General features: G+C 37.4%; 1 protein-coding gene across 2 annotated transcripts in view; it reads right to left on the reverse strand.

Moving 5' to 3' along the window:
* LOC127412386 (ADP-ribose glycohydrolase MACROD1-like) overlaps nucleotides 1–24,033 on the reverse strand; it is an 817,662-nt gene that overhangs the window by 74,516 nt on the left and 719,113 nt on the right. For both annotated transcript variants that reach the window (XM_051648695.1, XM_051648696.1), the window contains exons 9-10: nucleotides 20,286–20,367; nucleotides 3,402–3,446 (exon numbers count right to left, since the gene is read on the reverse strand). In XM_051648695.1, the coding sequence (XP_051504655.1) occupies nucleotides 3,402–3,446; nucleotides 20,286–20,367 (127 nt within the window). The remainder of the gene's footprint in view (nucleotides 1–3,401; nucleotides 3,447–20,285; nucleotides 20,368–24,033) is intronic.

The following is a 24,033-nucleotide window of genomic DNA, read 5'->3' on the forward strand; positions in this document are numbered from 1 at the left end:
TATGGGACGCCTTTTATCTTGGTGTCCTGTGCTTTAGCAGAGAGCGAAACATCCTGTATTGGAGGCTTTGTGTCCCGTATTAAAGCATAAAAAGGTCAGACGGTGAGACGAGGACCCGCGTCCTGTGATGAAATGCTCAAATGTCCCGTATTCGCGTGACATTCAATACTTTATCGCATTGTGGTTTCTTGCAACCGGTATGGGTTACTGCACCTTAGCGCATCTAATAGGGTAAGTTAAGCCAATGTCTGTATTATTATAAGAGGTTTGCAGTGCTTTGTGTGTCCTGTAACATATAAATGACATATGGGTGTGTTTCATTCAGAAGTGATGATCTCTATGCCCTGTTCCCTAAAGACTTTATCTTCCATTGTGAGAGTTTGTAGGGCTGAAATGTGTAATAAAACAGGCTGAACTCTCTTTTGAAATCATTTTTATTGAAAATTCTGTTTGTAACGATCCTACTGCATGATCATCATTATTGTGTTAAATTTGAAGAGCCCTGTGAAGGCATTAATTATGTCGTTCGGAGCGCAGTATGTTTTCTCGTCGCAAAACCTGACATTTAACAACCGTCACGCACAGCAAATGATGAAAAAAACCCCCACATGAAATGTGATCTGACCGTTCAGACTGAGACGCAGATTTTAGTCGGATTCAAAACCACCTACAAGTGTGGTTTGGATGAGGCTTGTAATAATGTGTTATTTAATGTGTTTTTGTCCTGTTCAGACTACAAAAACCTAAACGGATTTGAGTGACAGCATCCAAAATTCGGATTTTTTTTGCCTGTGTGAACATGGCCATTGAGTCAAATGGTGCTCATTCTGTGAAATCTCATTACTAAAATCATGTCTCCATGCTATGCATACCTTTAGTCATTGTAATCCCCATCCATTAATTGGCTCTATAACTCTCCTCTCTCCTCTCCACCAATAGCTGGTGTGTGGTGAACATACTGGCGCACTATGGCTGCCGTCGCATCTTCCAGGTGGATGCTGCACACTGGTGGTGGTTGAGGAGAGTCCCCTGTTCACTGTGTAAAGCGCTTTGAGTGTAGTATCAGAGAAGCGCTATATAAATGTAATGTTCATTCATTCATTCATTCATTGTTGTGTTTGCATGAATAATTAGTTCTTATGTACAATTATTATGTTTTGTTTGGAGAGCCTTTTGGAAACATGGAGACGTTTTTGAACACTATGATACATAATTTTTGTAATGCTATAACTTTTGATTGCTTTGTTGTATCAACAAAGCAATCAAAGTTTTTTCTCAGTTACAGTTGACATGATTGGGGGAAAAAAGTATCAATCTTTATCGTTTTCTTTACAATGATACCAAACACTTGACCCTCCTTGTTTTTTTGTCGAGTTATAAGCCTTTAATTTTGGGCATGCCACTGAAACAGGAAATCTTAAAAAACACCTTCAGAGCTTAAAAGGTTAATATATTTTGCATATATTTTATATAATATTTCATACTGTATATTATATATCATATATATTATACAATATGTTTCAGCCTATAGACAATAATTGGTATATATTTCAATAATTATGTCCTTGCTCTGAAATGGCATAAAGGTTGTTTTCTTTTTTTAGCCAGAGTAACCATCACTAACCAAACAGCCATTGTAGCCAAGTAGATTCAAAAAATTTTAATGCATGAAGTACAAATCTAGTTAAAAGTTTTACACAGTTTTACTAAATAAACACACGGAAAAATGTCATTTAATAATTTTCATTTATATGCACCATTAAAACAAAAAAGCATTATTTATCTACAAATATTTTTACTAAAACTAAAATGTACAAAAACTTCACTCACTTATTCTTTGGAACCCAGTTAAATATTATTATAATACTGAATTATTATTATTATTTTGAGGAATACATTTAATCTGATGTTATTTTAATTAATTGAGCAACCCTACAAGGAAGGATCATGAAATTAGTCTTTAGGAGATGTACTGGCCAAATAAAAAGCAAAATAAAACAATCACGATATTCACAATATTGCTTAATTTTATATCGCAAGCAAAATCATCATGATAATAACATGAATATTCGTTATATTGTCCAGCCCTACTTTGGAGTCGTGAAAATGTATTTTCCATTTTTCCAAAGTTTTTATTTTTTGAAAATGTTTTCAGCAACTTTTCTTTTTAGTTTTTATTAACGATAACAACACTGTTGGAAAACTGAAGAAGAGTTTGGATCTGGTTTTTATAGGTGTCTGAGCTTACATTTACAATCCCGTGAACACTTTCTCACATTAGTTGTAAAAATCATAGCGTGCTGTCCTGCTTTGTTAGCTGCATGTGCAGCATGTCGTTGAGGTATAAAAATGCTTTCTCACTCTCTGCATTTTCAATCAACTAACTTTTGTGGAAACCATTAATGCTCACCTTGTTACCCTGCCAGAAAATGTCTCTCCAATAATTCCATGGAGGGTATGTGACTGCTGCAGACATGTTTGACCTGGGCTCATCTTTCCCACTCAACATTTGACTGTTCTTAAGTCTAATTACCATGAAAAGCCTACTGTAATCTGACCAAATCGCTAGTATAGGCCACACAGCATTCTTTTAACCTGGTATCATCCAACCTGTACTGGTTTTGTAGTCCAGCCTAAACCTAGAGATAAACCCAGATTAGATTACAATAGAAAGATGCTCAAATGTCTTTTTGACAGTTGCTTTAGCAGATTTGGGACTATTGTGTGTGTGTAAGCCGGATTTGAGGCCTAGTGCTGGGAATTAGCTTAGTCCTAAAGCAATTGTAATGCTGTACCTGCCAATGTCTATTTAGCTCTTCTAGCAAACACGAATTAGTTACAATGAAATACCTTTATTTCCGATCTTCTTTTGTCCCTGTGTGACTGTACAGTTAAGGCATCCAGATGAAGGCCTTGTAATCTTCTCTTTTTTTGGAAGTCAACAAAGAAGGTGAGGCAATTTGCATGTGAATGCACCACCATTACAATATGTTTCATACTTAGACCTGGTGAGCAAATTGCATTCCAAATTGATAATATCTGATGTTATCATTGCTACAACAAAGTGGTGTGTGGGTCTGATTAGCTTTCGATCAATCTGACTACAGTCCAAAACCATTCAGCACATCACCTGGCATCCCTAATCACAATTAACTCCCCGAAAAACCAAAGGTACGCAAAACAATTTCAGGGATCCGCTCAGAAAAATGCGAACTCTTGTTTTCTCGTTTATAGGCAATTGTAGTGCTGCCACTCGCAACAAAAGGTTTGATTAATCACAGACCTATATTGTGATTCAGACGCCATGGATTACATTTCTTCTGGCCACGGGATATTGGATGTGATAATTTCCTGCCTTGTTTGCAAATGTGAACACTGCATTAGAAAAAACCGTCACTCACCATTTTCCATCTTGGCTTCTTCCTCCTCCTCATGGCTGTCATTATCTGTGAGAGAGAATGGAGAGGTCAAAAGCTATAAATGACATGATCAAAAAACAGCCTGGTGAACTATTATTTCCGTGGGCCCATCCTTGTTAGTGGCATAACGAGAATTTAGCAAAGCAGGAATGCAATACATCTATTTACAGCAATGGCCCTTTGCGAGACATCAGAACAGGGCTAAACAGGAAACAGAGGCAGATCAAGCATTGATTTTTACATTAAATCCAAGGTTTCTCTAAGGATTGAAAATATGTGGTTTGTTGAGTCCCTCAGGCAGTTAGTTCTAATGAAAGCTGAGCAGAGACAAGCTGAGAGCTCATAGACTGTTTGATGTGGATTGATGTATTATCTGAGTTCAGGCTGCTATAAAATGCTCAATTTCAATTTGTGCTGTTTGATATTATCCAAGCAGCAATTAAATTCACCATTTGGAGAAGCTTCAGAGAATGTTTCCATTGAGGCAGCCTGTCTATAGCAGTGGTTCTCAGCTAGTTTTGCTTCAGGTAGAAGATTATACATTTAACATTAAGTGTTGACCCAAACACAGTATCAAAATTGTTAGAAAATACCCTTAAAATCAAACATAAAACATTTATTAATATTAGCATAAACCAAATAGACCCAACAATATGCAAAATTATTAACATAGACTGAAAACTGACAATTTTGTAAATGCATAAACAGTAGCAAAACTGTGTCAACCAAGAGAAAAACTTGAGATTACTTCCGTAACATGCCATCGTGAATACGTGACCTCCGCCCTCTCGTGAATGTGCATACTGCTGCTGACCAGAAGCAATGATTTATAGTTAAAAAGTACTTAAATATTGATCTTTTACACACCAAAAGCAAGCATTTCGCCTTAGAAGACATTAATTTAACCAGCGGAGTCGGCTGGATGATGTTTATGCTGACTGTCTGCGATTTTTGAAGCTTCAAAGGTCAGATCACCATCCACTTGCATTTTAAGGACCTACTGAGCTAAGATATTTTTTCTATTATTCTTCAAATGTGTTCTGCTGAAGAAAGAAAGTCATCCACACCTGGGATGGCATGAGGGCGAGTAAATGATGAGAGAATTTTTTGTGTGAACTAACCCTTTAATACGACTTGCATTTAAAAGGCTTTTTATTTTGCTATCCCAACTAAACATGAATAAATAGATGCATATTATTTGCATTATTTTCCTCTATCGGAACAGACCCAATTTTTGGGTCCAACCAGTTTTTGGTCTGCAGGACAAGTGATTTGATCACTTGGACTGCTGGATCAAGCTGTCCACAGGATCATTGTGCTGGCAGTACAGTTGGTAAGAACTACATTGAAAGGACTAGTATTTCAGACCTATCACCATTTCACCAACTAAATATGCAGTGATCAGCATTCTATTAGTGCTCAGCTCCCTTTGTCCTCTTCTCTTCTCTGTTCTGTTTTTCTTTTTCTTTACTCTAATCGCCCCCTGTGCAGGTCCACTTTTGTTCTTGTTCCACTGTCTTTTATACACTTGCAGCTCAGAATACTTGCCAAAAATTCAATATGTCCTCTGAATTTTGAATCTCTCATTTTCTGCATGAATCTCTTCTCTGCTCTTGCATGATGCCAAACTTACTGGACCTGAAGCCCGGACGGCGTCAGCAGCCAAGGCTGTTCCCTGACTGGTTTCAGCTCATTAGCCATCCCTGACGACTGTTAGCTATTACAACAAACCAAACAGGTTCCAATTTATACACTGCTAACTCTTAATTAGATCTATTCTCCCAGATTTCTTATGTTTCACAAAATATTTGATAAAAGAAAATATTCCAAGAAATGTAACTTTGAAACTCTAGCTTGGTTCTGAACCATTTTGTGGTCAAAACCCCTTTTTTTATGGTTCCAAAATTCTTAAGGCTTTAAAAATTATGTAAGAATATAACTTGTATCAAAAATATACCACAAATAAGATACTGTCACAACCCCAAGATTGAAAATCTCTGCTCTAGTTAAATCTGTGAAGTAAAACCTTTTCTTTAAAAAATAGATTTATTATTTTGTTTTGTAAGCCCCTAGCAGGACTCATCAGCATGACAACCTCACAGACAGGCACATGATCACACACACACTTACACACTGTCATACACTCCCACATCCAGACTCTTGCAAAAGCTTCCGCTTTGATGAAAACTCCTGTCATCTGTTCACGAGAGAAACACTGTCAAATCTACCTCTGGGTGGAGGCGCCTTGTTTCTCTTTTTGTTTAACATGGAATAAAAGCAGAGCATGCATTTATCTGAGGAAGAAATGGGAAACACTGACATCATAACATGCTGAGTCATGCTGGACAAGGAGCAAAGCCTCTGGACAACCTTCAGCAAAGAACAAGTGTACTCCCTGCAGAAATGTTGCCAGCTGATTATACAATATCACAATGAAAGTGCTGTAAATTTTATGCACTGCTGTGCTGTTGTGTGCTGCTTACACACTTTAATTTATGCCAAATGCACTATGCAAGGTGTTTGTGCCTGATGCTTTGTTGGCCTTTGTAGGTAGGGAAGACTGAAGGGCAATTGTAACAGGGGACAACTGTAACACGCTACATTTCTTGAATCATAAACAATGGTCATACGTATTCAGCATATGTTTAGTCAAGTCCTCTCTGCCTGAGAAAAAATATAATCATTTCAATTTGTGAGAAACTCAATTTGAGGTAAAAATGTGATCGTTTTTGGAGGTCTCGTATTTTTCTTCTGCTATCTAAAGTTATCCTGCTGTGAAATTTAAACTGACATCTATTTTATAAGTTTATCAGTTAAAACATGGTTTACATACCTTTTCACCAATACATTTACATAATTTACCATGACTTTCCCAGGATTTTCTCAGTTTCTTGTGATTACTGGATAAGGATTTATGTTTTATTTTTTTATTTTTTATTATTTTATTAAGATTGAACACGCAAAGAGCCATTTCTAGCTGATTAAATATTTTAGAACTGAGCATAACTAGAATAATTAATATTTACTATATAAATTACACTGACTTTTCAATGAATTTTTAAAATTGTATTCTTTTCCATGACTTTTTAAGTGCCTGGAAATTAGAATTTTCAAATTCCCTGATATTTCCAGGTTTTCCATGATCGTGGGAACCCTTTAAAAAAGACTGTTGCTGGGATCTACTGTACACAATTTTATTATGGCTATGAGGTCAGGGGCAGTTGTCATAACTGAATGGTTAAATTGAAAGATTTACTTATTCATTCATTTATTTATATTTATTTTTAATGTAATGAACAATATTTTATTAAAGTAACTGGTTGAAGACTGTTCTTGTCCTATCAGCTGAATAATAGACTTTACCAAAAAAGATTTAACTCATTTTAAATAATTATACATGTACTGTAGGTCACACTTAGACTTTTGCTTGTTCCTGACAGAAAAATGAATTAGTATCATATAAAAGTGAACACTATTCAGAATTATAAGTATTAAAGCAATTATATTATTACTTTGAGATGTAGTTACAATTACCACCATAACATTCTGACATTTTGTGTTACATGTAATACTATCATCTAGTATAGTCTTAAATATGTTTAATGCCACAATTACTGTACACAGATTTATACACTCACTGAGCACTATATTAGGAACACCTATATACCTACTTATTCGTATGATTATCTAATCAGCCAATCATGTGGCATCAGTCCAATGCATAAAATCATGCAGACATGGGTCAGGAGCTTCAGTTAATTTTCACATCAACCATCAGAATGGGGGAAAAAAAATAATCACAGTGATTTCGACCGTGGCATGACTGTATGGAGTATTTCTGTAACTGCTGATCTCCTGGGATTAAAGTCTCTAGAGTTTACTCAGAATGGTGCTAAAAAAAAAAAAAAACCATCCAGTGAGCGGCAGAGAGGTCAGCAGAGAATGGCCAGACTGGTTTGAGCCAACAAAGGCTACGGTAACTCAGATAACCTCTCTGTACAATTGTAGAGAGTAGAATAGCATCTCAGAATGCACAACAAATCGAACCTTGAGGCAGATGGGCAACAACAGCAGAAGACCACGTCGGGCACTTTATTAGGACCATTCCTAATAAAGTGCTCAGTGAGTGTATGTTCCTTATACCAAAAGATGGCAGGTAGATTTATAGTAAGTTATGAAGGAAAATTTAAATAAATAAATAAAGGCTACAATCGCCCACGGGCTCTAGATATTTTTTATCTTTTCAAATCAAGCAAATGTTGCAGCGATTATATAAGATAAAACAATAGATTTCTAAATAACTTGGAAATGGACAAGACACATGTAAGCCTGCTAACCAGAGACCATTTTAATTCCACTGACCAGATGGGCCGCAAGCACACAGACACCAACATACATCCTTTCACTCTTCTCCTCCAGGAGAGCCAAACATGGGCCCCCGGGGGCCAAATAGTATGCTGGAACATGCTGCCTTTCAATCTGCTCGTGTCTGAAAGCATTTTAATCAGTTCCAGGGCCTCCCAAACCAATCAAATACTTTAATCAATCAATTAGAGCACTGAGGTACGACAAAAACTATCTCGTGCCCCCCAAACCACCCCCAAATGCATTAAAAATCCAGGTTGAAGAAATAAGAAAATAATGCCTGATTGAGAGCTACATAGAAAACACAAAATTAAAATCTGAATGCTCTACACACAGCCAGATGTAATGGCAATATAAATGCTTTTACAATGTAGGGCAACAAATATTGTTTCTCTTATGCTGAGGTTGTGTTCACCAAATCTTCTATCTTTAATAAAAAAAATTAAAAAACATGGACGGATAGCTCAAAATTATTTCTGTAATTTTGACACATAAAAAAATAAGTGTCTGGTCTGTATGTTATCCTACTCAAATCATTCTAGAAAATAGAAAAATTCCCACTGTAAAGGATGCTTATAGGGATTTGAAGTAAAGAAATGGGGAGAAATGTAATTTTTAGAGTGAAAATAGACCAGGAGCGAGATGTGACTAAGGATTTGCGGAGAGAAAAAAATACTTTCCAAGTGGAGTACAGTGGAAAAATTCATGGAATATTGTTCATCAATTCGGGTGACCAGACAGCATAAACAACGTGATCACACAGGAAATTGACTTGATGCTTCTGAAAGGTCATGTACCCTGAAATCAACGGCATTTATCTGAATTACTGACACTGACATGTGGGAGTAATTCAGAGGTTGTATTTTTGCTCTAAAATGACATTTTTACTTATTTCATATTTGAATGTCATGTGAAAGAAGCTGTGTGCATTAATGATTTCATCTCATGAAAATAACACAGAGCTAAATCGCTGCTTGCTCCTCACACAAAGCGTAATGACTGTATTTCTGGCTGTGTAAAGCTCTACACACGGTGACGCTTCAAAAAATTCCCATGGTGTGTTTGATGATATTAATGCACCGTAACACACTCAACATTTGTTCCCTGGAGACTGAGGACGTTGCGTGCACAGCCTTCATTTTCAACTCTTTCGTGGGTCTTAGGGGCCCCGTCGACTTACCATCGTCTCACTGAAAAACACCTGGCTTTACAAATGATAGGATTTCTTACAGTAACACTGGGAGAGGAAAGCCTCCATTAAAGATAGCAGGGGGGAGCTGTTGTTTGAGAACACTACATAGAAACACCATGTAAATATGGATATGGCTGGACCAAGAGTGACAGAGAGAGAGATGCATCCATCCATCCATCTGTCCATCCATCCATACATCCATCACAACCTTGAAGGTTTTGTCAGGCTAAAATCAAAAAATCTTGATGAACTTTTGTTTTCCAACTTGGAAATAAAATCCCATTATCTAATTATTGATATTATTATGTTATTATGTTATTTATAATTTTCTTAATTTCCCCCTTCTTTTACTTAGTAGCATCATTCCTTAAAAAAAAAAAATTATCTGATTACTTACAACGTCAGTGAAGGACACTGAAACATTATAAAGCAGAGACAGAAAATATTAAAAAGAAATTGGCCTACTTTTTTCCTAGCTGTAACTTGCTTTATTGACACACTATCATATCTCATCTTATTAATATAATATAATGAAGCACAATGATACCACACTGACTCAAAGCTCTTTCACACATCTGATTTTCTCCTAATTCTCTGACAAATGTATTCTTCATTTCAGTCACTGGACACAGACAGACAGTGATGTATGCAGCACTCTCTTACATAAGTGTTAGATATTCTCTACAATTCTCTCACAGGCCTGAACCTGCTAACTCCCACATAATGGACACAGTACAGTTCTTTTGGGCATTGTGGCTCTTGAGAGTGGATAACAGTGGGATGCTAGGGATGGGATCATGGTTAAGTGTTGTTGACAGGGCGGCTGCACTGTCTCAGAAACTGACAGGACTTCAAAGAGATTTCTCTTCTAAGCAGAAGTTTGTTTCAGAGTGTGTCTGCAGTGGGAGGAGTGGGTGAATCAACGTCTTAGGGCTGTCGGGGCTAAAAGTGTGTATGAGGAAGTGCCCACAAAGATGCACAGAAGACGATTTGAGTTTATACGTAGGGGTTGTAGTGCTCTAAAGAACTTTAGTACAAACATGAAACAATTGCGTTCTATTGCCGTTTAGTGCTAATAGAGGCCTTGAAACTCTGGAAAAATAATTATTTTGTTTATTGTTTTTTATAAATGTCAATGAAAGGATGTGATTTACTTTCAGAAAATGTTTATTGTCAACTTCAAGAGGTCAAACAAAATATATGAGCTGTTTTCCATTTATTTTATATTTAGAGTTTTGATGTTTAAAACCCTAATTTGTGTAATTTTATTTATTTTTGTAAATTTGTAAGTTAACTGTGAGAGAAGCTTGTTCACAGTGACAAGCATTCATGCAAATTGCATTGTTTTTACCACTTAAAAATGTTTTTTCATGAAAATGCAATCCACTGGGAATGAGCTTCTGTCATAAAAAAGTTATTGTGTGAACAGGCAAGCCACCGTGTACAAGCTTCTCTCATAGGGAACATGCAACAGATGTCAAGAATTTCAATAAAAAATTATATTTCAGGTTGTTTCTCACCAAATCCTTCCATATGCCTAACAATATGACGCACGAGTCACATGGACTACTTTTAATATACTTTTAGGTGTTTTTTATGCTTTAAAGTCAGGAACTACCCACTGCTATTTTTTTAAAAGACAGAGGGCTATCTTCATTAAAACATCTCCTTCTGTGTTCCATATAAGAATGGCATGAGGGTGAGTAAATTCTGACAGAAATTAAATATATAAAAATTTGAAAAATTAGAGTCATAGAATGATTGTAGGCAGGTCTTTAACAGCAGAAACTCTTTAAATCTGGAAATATATTGAAAGTCTAGAACCCGGAAATTGCAGCAAAGCTTTATAGTACTTGTACTGCACATTACAGTTTCCAGAATGTGTTATTTGATGTTGTAGCATCTGGACCAATCAGACACACAATTATTCATTATTTAATGAATAATCCAACAGACGTCTCAAGACCGTAACAAGCAAAGGTCCAAGTAGGCCCAAGCAGGCTCCGAGATGTCTGCTCTCCCACTAATCATTATCAGCTCTTTCTCCCCCTTTGCTGACACTGGTCCAGCAACTAGTGGACCTCAGATACATTCCAGGTGGGGGAAGGTAGGCACATGCAAAGCAAAGGAATGTGGGAAGAAGTAACTCACTCCATTCCCCCATAAGAAAGACACATAAAGCTCATAAAACAGACTTTTCTTCATTAATTTATAGACAAACTGTTCTATAAATGAACATGCATATTCTCAGGACATTGTGTGCATGATTATTACTGTCTCGTATAGTGTCTTTTGTACTGTATACCGTTTTGTGAATGCTTTATGACAGAACCACTAGATAATGTAAAATTATTGGTATCATGCTTCCTAGCAAATTAATCCTTGTGTGATGCCCTAAACATTGGAGTATAGCACCCCCTTATAGCATGCATTGTATGCTTGTTATATTAATCAGAGCATAAAGGGGCACAAACTGCTAGCTTACTCCAATCATGCAAATGAGTCAGCTTCCAAACAAAGGAACTTTTCCCACTGGAAAACTGCATCTTTCTCACTGGTCAAGCCAAACTCGAGAGGAGTGACCTCCCTCAGGAGTTAAAGGGCACTGTCGGAGTAACCTCTCGCTCTCTTCCCTCTTCTCTTTCTCCCTTCTGTTCATGGTTGCTGCTCGTATGGGACCGGAAACACCCGGTCCGACCGCGAGGTCGCGGGCTGGCAGGCCTCAAACACATCAAGCCATGTGTAACTTCCTTGACCATAACAGAGTCAAACTAACACCGCAAGTTCATCATCATTTCTTTATTAAATGCGGAAGAAATTGATTGCAACTTCAACACCATCAACTCAAGGAACCATCAAGACTTTCTCCTGAGACTGCATCCAGGCGCTCTCTCAACAGCCAAAGCATTGCAAGTATCGTACAATTAACTAACTAAACAGAGGTTTAGTATAAGCTGTGAACCCCTTTGTTAACAAAGGTGCTTTGAAGTAAGAAACTGATGGTTTTTTCAGATGGTTAAATGACTCTTTTCATAGCTTCATTCCCCTGTTCTGTTCCAGTTTCATTCACTTTCACTTTTCCATTTCCCATGTATGCGTGATTTGTGTGTATGTGTTTGTTTAGATTAGTTATGTGTTCGTGATTTAGTTAAAGCTTTTGTGTACATTCTTGCGAGTTGATTCTGGTCTGCTTGTAAATCACATCTACATGCTAAGAAAGAGTTATTTTTCTGTGGCCATGAAAAATATTCTTTCTGAGAGTTGATAGACGATCAATACTGAGTGTTCGCTGGATGAACAGATTAATTGATTGTAATATTAATTCAGCTACATCAAGTTAATTCTATTGACTGATCCAAATATTTATAATTAATTATAACGAGTTATGGTTAATTATTCATATTCCCCTTTTAAAGATAATTTGACTGTGGTATAAAAACAGGGATAAATAATCTCATCCCTGTTTTTAAAAGATTTCGCTTCAAAGCTGTTCCTAAATATGTGTAATATTATTTTCAATAAGCCATGAAAGAGTATTACTCCAATAAGTGAATTAATCATAATTCCCTTATTAAAGCTAATTCCTTACAATAGAAATTGTGAGCAGATACAACGAGAAGTTGTATTACGATTTTAATGGTGGAGAATTGTATTATATAATCTAGTTATTTGTCATTTATCTCATTTATAATGGTTGTCGAACATGACTAATTCCATTATAAATTCCCTTACATAATAATGTAATAATAATAATGTTTTATTTAATTCCTAGCTCACACATACTGTTTCCCTACATATAATGGTGGAGATACGCGAGCACTTTAACCCATCCCATGTACGTTTATACTACCAAATTCGCTACAATGTCATCTTGGAAAATGTTCTCATTTCTGGTGCTGTTTTTTTTTTTTTTTTTTTTTTTTTGAGAAACTGACAGCTGGTTCAGTGGCAAACACTGATGAGACAATTTCCCATATGCAAATATGCTGTTTGCATGTCTCTGCACTATTCCCTTCCCTTCTGTTTGCCAGTTGTCACATACATAACCTGAGTATGAAGAGATTAAATATATATATATATATATATATATATATATATATATATATATATATATATATATATATATATATATATATATACCTAGGCACACAGATTTAACTTAATCTTAATAGGGAAATCCTATAGATGATTTTATATTAAGTTATATTATAGACTTGCCTTAACCGACAGCTTAACTCTAAAAGAAAACTTTAGCATTTTTAGAACTGAAAGGTTCTCAAAAGGATATGTGGCCAAACTATTTTGCCAAGTAACCTGTTGCTTGTGTAGCAACCGGGACAAAGAAAATGTTTCGTTCCAGTTCCAGTATAGATGCAAAACAGGCGAGGGCTTGTATGAATACATAAGTGAGTGGGGGAGAGAGACAGAGAGAGAGAGAGAGAGGGATAATATATGTGGCATGCCAGAGAGTAGCCACACTGTGAGATGTGAGAGCAACTTTAAAGCTCAGTTTAAATGAGCATGTCTCTTCCATGGCTCTCAGCACACTGGTTCCCATGGTGATGATGATGATGATGAGGTGTTGGGATCGAGCTGACAGGCCCTTGTTATTTTCACACATTTTACAACCGATGCTATCAGGGACACCAGCAGAGCTAATTCAGTCTTATTGTCTCTCTCTCTCTCCATCTAAAAAGCACTTCAAATCAAGATTGCCCCAATATACTATCCTCATGATAATTTCACTCTTCTGGAATGTTCTCTCCATTCTCTCTCCTCCTGCATCAATCAATATCTAATACAGAGTCAGAGAAACATGCTAATGATGTAGCCAAGAAAACACAAAAACACGGTTCATTGTTTAACAGTGTGAAAGACAAGTAAACTGTACTACAGATAATAACTCTGCACGTCACTTAAAATGATTTGCACATTAAAGGCAATTTAATGATGGTATGAGACCCAGAGAAAGAGGAACAAATACTTTGATTACATTACAGTAGGGTGAGACAGAACTAGATGAAAAGTACATTCTCTAAGAGAGAAGAATTAAGGTTTATTTAAAACAAATAGTTTGATGATGAAAAAACCCCCAAAACAAAACAAGGTCTCCTCATAATCCTGATGAAGAACACTAATTGCAAAAGGTCACAATTAATGCAGGTGACCCTAGGTGAATCTCAATTCAAAGAACGTGGAGAACGGACTTGCGTTCTTATTAAGACCGGTCTTGCCAAGCATCCTTGGAAGAATGAACTCGGAAGGACAGGAGGATGTAGAACACATCTATTGTGAACTTTGAGATGTGCTGCAATCTTCCTGTTGTGCAATTAACCGTCACAGCACATTTGAATCCAGTGAGAGAACTACTGGCATTCACACCAGTGACAGCATTAATATTATCACACCACTGAGGTTTTGCAGGACTAGTGACACGTTAAAATAATAAAGTCTGTATACACTCGTCCTCTCCATGTTTATTACTGTATTAAAATTATGCCCAAAAAAACAAATGTTGACTGAGTATAATGACTCTCAAACCCAAAACGATAAATGTCCTTAGTCTGCCACAGTAGTACCGAGTTCTTGCCCACAAGTCACCATCCGATGCATCCTCGATTTCAAGGACACATCCGGGTAATTTCATGCATTCTCGGTACTTGCGTTCTTGAGGATTGGAATCGAACTTCGGCAGTGGATGATGACGTAGAACGCGTCCAAGAGAACGTAAGAACACAAAAGATCACACATTGAGATTCACCCCCTATCTCTGCATTGGTGACCTCTGACCTCATCAGACCACTCTCTCCATTTATTAATCAGTGCTTGTGTTTGACTCTCCAACCTGCATTTAATATAAAACCATTTATTTGAGATTGGAATTATTAACCTTATCTCTCAAACTCTTTAAATGTTCTGCTTTTGGATGATGGCTCGTTTAAGGCCAGACTTTGTGAATTACTCTTTATACAGTGATACTGCCTTTGAGATTTTTTAAAAAGGGGTTATACAATGGGGAACTGGGGTCATCATATACTCACCCTCATCTTGTTCCAAACCATATGATTTTCTTTCTTCCATGGAACACAAAAGGAGACGTTAGGTAGAATGTTAGCCTCAGTCACCATTCACTTTCATTGCATCTTTTTTCCATACAATGAAAGTGAATGGTGACTGAAGCTGTCATTATGCATCTCATTTTGTGTTCCACACAAGAAAGAAAGTCATACAGGTTTGGAACAACATAGAAGATAAACATGAGTGGACTAAAATAATATGAAGTGTAGAATTTTGTTTTAAAATTTAAAATAAAGCATTTAGGGCCAACGGAATATTAAATTTGATGTCGAATTCCTCCACAAATGATGTAGAATGAGTGAATTTTGTCTTCTAATTCTGAGAAAGCTGCGGTGAGGTGAGTGGCTCATTCTGACTTGTAAACTAAGTGAGTAGCGCCTCCGCAATCTAATTTCTAAACACTAATACAAAGAGACGCCTGGGGAACAGGGACTAGCTGATATAATTACAAATTCTCCAATGAATTCTATTTTTCAGCAAGACCTGGATGAGGGAGCAGTGTGTGTATGTATGTGTGTGACAGGAACATGACAGAAACAAAACACTCTGCATGTGGGAAAAAGTGAATGGCTTGACACTTAGTGTGGGCGAGTCCTGATGTGTCTGTTTGTGATAAAGAGCTAATGGTGGATTATATTATTCACCTGGTACTGTGCATTTATGTTTTCTCTGCTAGTATTTGTGTGTGTGTGTGTGTGTGTGTGTGTGTGTGTGTGTGTGTGTGTGTGTGTGTGTGTGTGTGTGTTCATACAAATGATGATTCTACAGGCAGAAGCTCATTTGCAAACCTCCAGGGGGTCTTGTCATGAAAGTACAGTGCACTTCTAACAGAGCAAGACAGCAGGACACTTGGGAAGGTCCAGCAGGGCTACGGTGAGGCCTGCACTCACATCGCAGGTTTGTTTAGCGCTCAGGGAGATGGATGTGCAATTGTAAAGGGCCTTCCTGACAGAGCCTTTAAAGAGAGGGAAATACTATACATGGGTGCTACACAATAGGCAAGTTCCCATGGAACTATCAAGTGCCACGTTTCTTAAGGAGCGGGAGAGTGAAAACAAAAAGGGGGTGAAAGAGACAAATGCTCTGTTCCAAAAACCTAGTGAGCTGCCTACAGAGGGAGCATTTTAAGGCATCATAGGCACACATTGATAACTTAATTATGCTGCCTCCTAAGGCCACATGCACACAATTTTCTTTTTTAAAACTGATTGATTTAGCTACGTTTACATCTCTCATCCATAATGGAACAGTGCTTTCCTCCACCGGAAATGAAGCATTTTGAAAACTTCTCCATTACTGCTTACTTTGGAAAATAATAACATTAGGAAACTGAAAATAAAGTTTTCAACCAAAAACATATTACTGTGGACGTGGCCTAAGGCCACATGCACATGCATGTGCCAAAGTAAAATAAATCCAAGAGAGTGGATGAGGCGAGAGAAATGTTGTTTAGAAATAAACGTAGATTTCATTCAATGCTGAAAAGTATCGCTAAAAAGAGTTAATTGTAATTAAAAACTGTTTATTGAACCCATTATTTGTGCATCCTATGCATTGTTATGCTAACAGTATTGCACTGTTAGCTTAGTACCATGCTAAAGTCAAAATCTATTAAAATCAATTGACTGCATTTTTAATAATAACAGTTCCAAAAAAGAGATTTTCGCAGCAATGCCATTGAAAAACCATTTTTGGTTCTTCAAAGAAACATTTTTGAAGAATCATTTTGTAGTCAAATTAAACTTTTTCCACAAAAAAAGAAAAAAAGAAAGAAAGAATATTTTGTGCAATGGATAGGTTCAATGGATGTTAACCTTTTTGCATGTATGTTCAAACAGGTGCGATTACACTAGGCTGGGTTCAGACGCGTATGATCAAACCAGTGTGATCTGCATTCGTGCTGCAGTTTACCAGCAAAAGAGGGACTGAAGCGGTTGTCATAATGAACCAGCTGCTCAAATAGTCTTTTCGACATCACAGTATCTTTACGTGTATACTGTATGTTACAAACATTCAATAAAAGTTTAAAGCCGTTACCATCTGAGCATACTGTTTTGATGCAGTGATGCGGGCATGTTTTCTGACATCAAACAAAGAATATACAAACTAGTCAATCCACTCGTGCCTTCTCCCATTCCATCCGTCACTCATTCTAACCACTTCCGGCGCTGGGAAAGTGGAAGGGCTAGGCTTTTAGAACCTTCTACGATTCTATAATGAACTCAGAATCCACTGTTGCATTGTATGCAAACAATATGGCAGCGGGTATAGCCGGCAAGCGCATTCGCGATCGCATCTTATCTATCTTAATCAATCATTATAAACCTCTAAAAACCACATTATATGTTTGATAATATATAATCTAATCTTTAGTGCACCTGCTGTGATACATTAAAGAACTCACGCTAGGGGGTCCATCAGTACAGAAGAAACTTATGTGCGAAAACGTTAAAGGTTCTTCATGGAACCATACATGCTGAGCATTCTAAATCAGCCATTTATGAGGTTCCATGATACTTAGATTGCAGATTCTTATGTCATGGAACAGAGCAAAATGAGAGATTGGGTGACAGAAAAAAAGAGATATTGACATTGAAAGAAGGCTAAAGTGTAAGGCAAAAAGAGAGAAAACCAGAGAACCAGCTTCAAGTCCCGTCACATGACGTTCATCTGTACATAAACCACACTGGCACTGGAGACCACATAATCATACCAGAAACAGATGAGCAGAAGTGTGAGACAGAGACATTGAGGAGGTGCCATCCTGCATGTCTCCAACATCTGGGATATGCATTAGAGACTCAGGGTGATGACAAAATCAAAACCCCTCTGAGTCATGCTCTACATGTGGACCTCCGGGCAACAATGGTTCCGCTTCAGAGAGAAGCAAATGGTGCTGTGAAATATTAGAAGCAGAAACTCCAGCCCTAAAAGAAGTTTCACACCTGTTAAACTCATGTGGCGGAGTATTTCCTGGGACGGCAGGAAAATTAGATGTTCTAGTGGCCTCAGAGCTTAGATACAAAATAAGTTTTTGGGAACGCCACAACTCAAAGGTGCCTGGTTACAAATTGAGACACAAATGAGCCGTGAGATGCAGACAGCAAACACACATTCTAGTACACAAAGTGTTTCCTATTTTTATTCTTCCCACTAAATGCATATATTGTGGATCTGTGTATATTATGCAGGCTATGCTTTAAAGGTGATGTGTGTAGTTTTTTCAAAGTTAAAATACTTTCTTCTGACCCTGCTTAATGTAGTGAGACAACTATAAATGAGCCATTTGTAGGTTGATCTCCAAAGCAGTTGTTAAGTTTTCAAACATGTTTCCTGAAGACTCCCCTTGTCTGCTATTGGCCAGATAACTACAGTTGCAAGAAAATGTATGTGAACCCTTTGAAATTAGATGGTTTTCTGCATTAATTGGTAAAAACAAATGTGATCTCATCTTCATCAAAATCACAAGTAAAGACAAACACAATGTGCTTCAGCTACAACACACAAAGAATTATAACCTTTCATGTCTTTATTGAACTCATCCCATAAAACATCCACAGTGATGTGGAAGAAGTAAGTGAACCCTTGGATTTAATAACTGGTCAATCCTCCTTTGGAAGCAATAACCTCAGCCAAGCGTTTCCGGTAGCTGCGGATTAGACCTGTGCAAATTTCAGAAGGAATTTTGGACCATTTTTTCTTGCAGAACTGCTTCAGCTCAGCCACATGCTCCCTCCACCGTACGTCACAGTTGGGATGATGTTTTCATGTGGGTATGAGGTGCCCTCTTTATGCCATACCTAGTGCTGTGTGTTCTTCCCAAACAATTCAACCTTAGTTTCATCAGTCCACAAAACATTTTACCAGTAGCATTGTGGAGTGTCAAGGTGGTCTTTGGCAAAATTCAGGCATGTAGCAATGTTTTTGTTGGAAAGCAGTGGCTTCCTTTGTGGTGTCCTGTCATGGACACCATGCCTGTTTAATGTTTTCCATAAAGTAGACTCAAGAACAGAGATGTTAACCAGTTCCAATGATTCCTTCAAGTCTTAAGCTGTCACTCTAGGTTTATTTTTTACCTCATTAAGCATTCTCCAGTGCCCTTTGAGTCATCTTGGCTGGATGGCCACTTCTAGGGTGAGTAGCAACATTACTAAATCGTCTCCATTTACAGACAATTTGTCTAACTGTGGACAGATGAATATCTAAGCTCTTCAGGATAACTTTGTAACCCTTTCCAGCTTTATGCAAAGCAACAATTCTTGATCGTAGGTCTTCTGAGATCTCATTTTTACGAGGCATGGTCCATGTCAGCAGATGCTTTTTGTTAATAGAAAACTCAAAATGTTTGAGTGTTTTTTATAAGTCAAAGTAGCTCTAACCCACACCTCCAATCTCATTTCATTGACTGGATGCCACGTTTTCAAACTTATGACTCTAATTAGCTTTTGTTGTCGTCATTAGCCTAGGGGTTCACATACATTTTCCAACCTACACTGTGAATTTTTGAATGATGTCTTCAATATGTACAAGAGCAATGCAATAATTTGTGTGTTTTTAGTTAAAACAGATTGTGTTTGTACATTATTGTACCTTAGATGAAGATCAAACCAGATTTTAAGACAAATGTATTCATAAATGCAGGTAATAACAAAGAGCTAACATACTTTTTCTTGCCACTGAAGACAGACCTGCCCCAGATTCATGCCATTAGTTTAAACAATGTTGCTTCATTGAGCTGGTTGGGATTCTCAAACAAAAAGAGCAACATTCTGATTCAACATTCACACTTTTCAATTACTACTAATGACTTACTTATAGATGTATCTGCATTTAAGGCTGGATAGTAGAAAGTATTTTAATATCGAGAAGACACATCACCTTTAATCTGAAGAGAGTCTGACCACAGTAACTTTGCCTGTGAAGAAGAATGTACAATTTGCATATTTAAACAAGGTGGTTATGTTCAGTTTGGTGAAGGTCTTCTTGTGTTTCAATCTCCCAGTTCTTAAGATGCATTCCATTAGTTTTGGTTATGTAGAATCCAATCCCTGCTTGCTGTGCTGCACTTCATTCTACAACAAAATATTATACACATTTTTTTCAGGCTTCCTGCCAGTCAGAAGCCTGACAGTGTAAATCCAGCTTGATACCCAAGTAACAAGCTTTGAACCTAGTGAGTGTTACAACCAATAAATAAAATAAAGTTTGATTTAAATAAGAAGATACAGTACCTGGGGAGAAGAAATCTGACATCCTCCTGTTGTAAATCTCATAATCTGTCTCCAGAAAGACGCAGAATATGACACGGTCGATCTGCAGAAAGAGTGCAAAAGGGGCATTTAGCATAATGGAAACCTGGATGCATCACTTGGTAAACACATGACTAAGGGAAGCACCATAAATTAATATGAGAGTATCACTGCTGTAATGTGTCATATCGTAATATGACATTTTGACATATTCTAGAAAACTCAAATCTAAATAAGTGTTCCAAATTGGCCCGGTTGCTAGGGAGGGTAGAGTCACATGGGGTAACCTCCTCGTGGTCACTATAATGTGGTTTGTTCTCAGTGGGATGCGTGGTGACTTGAGCGTGAATGCCGTGGTGGATGGCGTGAAGCCTCCACATGCGCTATGTCTCCGTGGCAACGCGCTCAACAAGCCACGTGATAAGATGAGCGGGTTGATGGTCTCAGACGCGAAGGCAGCTGGGATTCATCCTCCGCCACCCAGATTGGGGCGAGTCGCTGCGCGACCACGAGGACTTGTCTACTCACTTTCCTGCAACAATAAATCTCGCAGCTTTGAAGTAATTATCATTTGAATTGATCCAATTGGTCAGCGTGTGACATTTCAGTCATATGAATTTACAGTTCAGAGCTCACCAAGCTTGAACTTTGGTATGCAGCTTAGTACGAAATTTCTTCGCATGAGCTTGCGTTTCCGCATTTGGATGTGTTTGAATGGGAGTGAATGGAGTGCAAAGTGTGACTGCCCCTTAATAACGTCTCAAGTCATAGTTGTCCGGTCATATAATGAGTCATGAAAAGGTCACACTGGAAATGAAAGGTCAAGCAGAGTACATTGCATTGTACAGTACAGTATTTCACACCGTATATGTTGTGGTATACTGCACATTTTGGGAAATATAGTAGGTCATCCATGTATTCCACACAGAAAATGTGCATACTGTGCTCAACATACCTGATTAGTATACTATTCTGAACATATGTTTTCTTTTAGGTGTTATTGCCCATTTACATTGAATCAATTGTAATTATTAAGATATGTGCTTAAATACAGTACAAATAAACGAATAGAGCACATTATCGTTAATCCACTCAAGATAAAACTTCCAGTTTTCTCTAACCAAAGTTGACCAGAAGTAATGTCAGAACATCAAGATTAAAAGTAAAACATAAAACCTCCATGCGCTCCCTATCACTGCACATTCTCCATTCTGGACCACCCAGACCGGCCATCCTGCTGAAGATCTTCATGATTACATAAGTACAACCAAGATCTCAGTACAAAAACCTCTTTTGATTCTTCCCATTCTTCCCAAAGACCACATCTGAAAAAGTATAAAACAACAAAAAGAAAATTTTCTTTCAATCTGAAGGGAATACACTGTTTTACTAAGATCAAATTTATAGCTAATGTTCCAATAACAAACAGTTACTTTGCATTCACATATTAAACAGTGGCCCCAAAAAGGATTTGGACACCTAAGCCGCATAAGCAAGTTAGTAGTGTGAAAAGGACTATCATCATTAGTATGCCAGTTCCACTTGGTATAAAAAATATGTATCAAGTGCAATGACATTAACACATTTTAAGTGCAGCTTAAGTAGTTTTTGGGGTCACTCTATATAGGCTCAGATTTGTAAAAAAAAAAAAAAAAAAAAAAAATTACGTTTCTGTAAATACACTGCTGGAAAGTGATCTAACATGGACAACCCTGAGGTTAGACCACCATTAGACACATTTATAAACTGCTAAAACATTGGGGTGATCAGCTGTAGATTTCGAGTCCTTAAATGCATATTCATTTCTGCCCTAAAAAGACCTCCTTTAAAACCAAGAAAGGTGATACTTCCTTTCTGTCAACTCTAAGCGTCCTTATCAACCTCACTTTCTCCCTCTCTACCGCAGGTGCGTCTCTCTCTCCCTTCACAGAGGAAATGTGCCTCCCAGGGAGACATCAGATAATCACCCTGCTGAATATTGCAATATTCTCAGACAGCCTTGTAATGGCTTCTCCCGTCTCGTCTGCCGGTGGATGGCGAGAGAGATAAAGCAGGACTCCCAGTGGGACAGTGAGAGACCGGACCATCTCCTCTCCCCCTTACCGGCAAACCACATGAGGATTCAATATAAAAACATCTCTCACAGCCCTTGAGGTGACAGACAGCTGTCTATTAATAGTTTATGGCATGCCCTTTGGAGTAAATGTTAAAACTTGACTTGAGACTAGTAACATTTTTACTTTTGTGCAAAATAATGTCTCCAGGGGTTGCGGTGTCCATAAAGAGAAAGTTGGTTTCACTCACTTTTTCTGACTCTTTGCCCTTTCAACCCACAATGAGAATGAGACAAATCTTCTCTACTCCTCTGGAGCACAAGGGGGAAGAATCCAGAATGCATGTGTCGGTACAGGTGTTCTAAACTGTTTTTTCTCAAACACACAAATTTTACATTGGACATCAATTGAAGACACAATACAATACCAAAATATATATTGTACAAATAATTGAAAAAATATTGAAATGTATTAATATCACTATTAACTGCATAAGCCTAACAACATATGTGCCTGCTGAGAACTCTTCTAAATTTATTTAGATCATTATATATTAGTCTCTCTCTCTCTCTCACTCTCTCGTTCTGCCCTCAGGCAGAAAGTGAACAGCAAGGTGAGGGTTCCTGTTGAAAGAGGTCAGTCTCACCATTTCAGATGATGTGTTCAGAGAGTAGGGCACTGGGACTTCAGCAGAGGTGGAGCAGAGATGGAGATAACTTTCTGTTTCTGTCTTATGCAATTTATATCCTAATAGCCCCAGAGTATATGCATCCAATGGTGAAATAAAGGATAAATTAATTTAAAAAGCAAGGGAGAGAAAGAGTGTAAAGCAATCCAAACTATAAGTCTCAGACCATAAAAAAGTTTCATACTGTATATATGGATGAATAAGAAAACTTTGGGCAAAAAATATAGAATAAATAAAATAAAGCTAAATATTAAAGATATGGATATATATATATATATATATATCGTCATCGCAATCGTCATTTGTCGGGGCTTGGAAAGTTTGAGCAGTCTGGTATAATTTTCCAACAAACTCTGATGTAATCTGCATTCATCGTGAACCTTTGCCATGACAATGAGGTAAGCGTCCCTGCCAGCTGAAAGAAAATGCAATGCAACTGCAGTGGTAGAGCATAAGAAATACACTATAGATACAGATGTATCAGAAAGTTTAATACTAAAAATATGAATGTATAAGAGAGCTTATGGGTGCTGTAAGCGATTTTAGCCATTCTGGAATTTCCACAAGCTGAGCTGTTGGATTAGTCACACCCCCTCTTTCCAAAATTTCACAATCCAAGGATACCAGATGAGCTTTATTGGGACCGACACAAAGCAGAAGAGGTTGTCAAAAACAACAGCAGAAAAATAGCGCCCTTAACTGACAACTATTACAAACAACATGGCATAAAAATGGCATTAAGCCTCAATAATTCGCTGCAATTACAATACTATGAGAACGTGCAAAATGATTAACAGGCAAAAAGCGTCATAGAACACATCCTGCAGACACATTTTTGTTTGCTGTTTACAGAGTCTAGTGCTGTCACAGACTTATTTCATTAACATCTTTCAGGGAGTTTGACTTTTTTTGCATACCTTTCCATGAAAACATTTATTAAAGCACCTTTAACACTAAAGATATGGATATATATACTACTAAACATAAA

This window comes from Myxocyprinus asiaticus, chromosome 21 (assembly GCF_019703515.2).
Source record: "Myxocyprinus asiaticus isolate MX2 ecotype Aquarium Trade chromosome 21, UBuf_Myxa_2, whole genome shotgun sequence".
NCBI classification, from domain to species: domain Eukaryota; kingdom Metazoa; phylum Chordata; class Actinopteri; order Cypriniformes; family Catostomidae; genus Myxocyprinus; species Myxocyprinus asiaticus.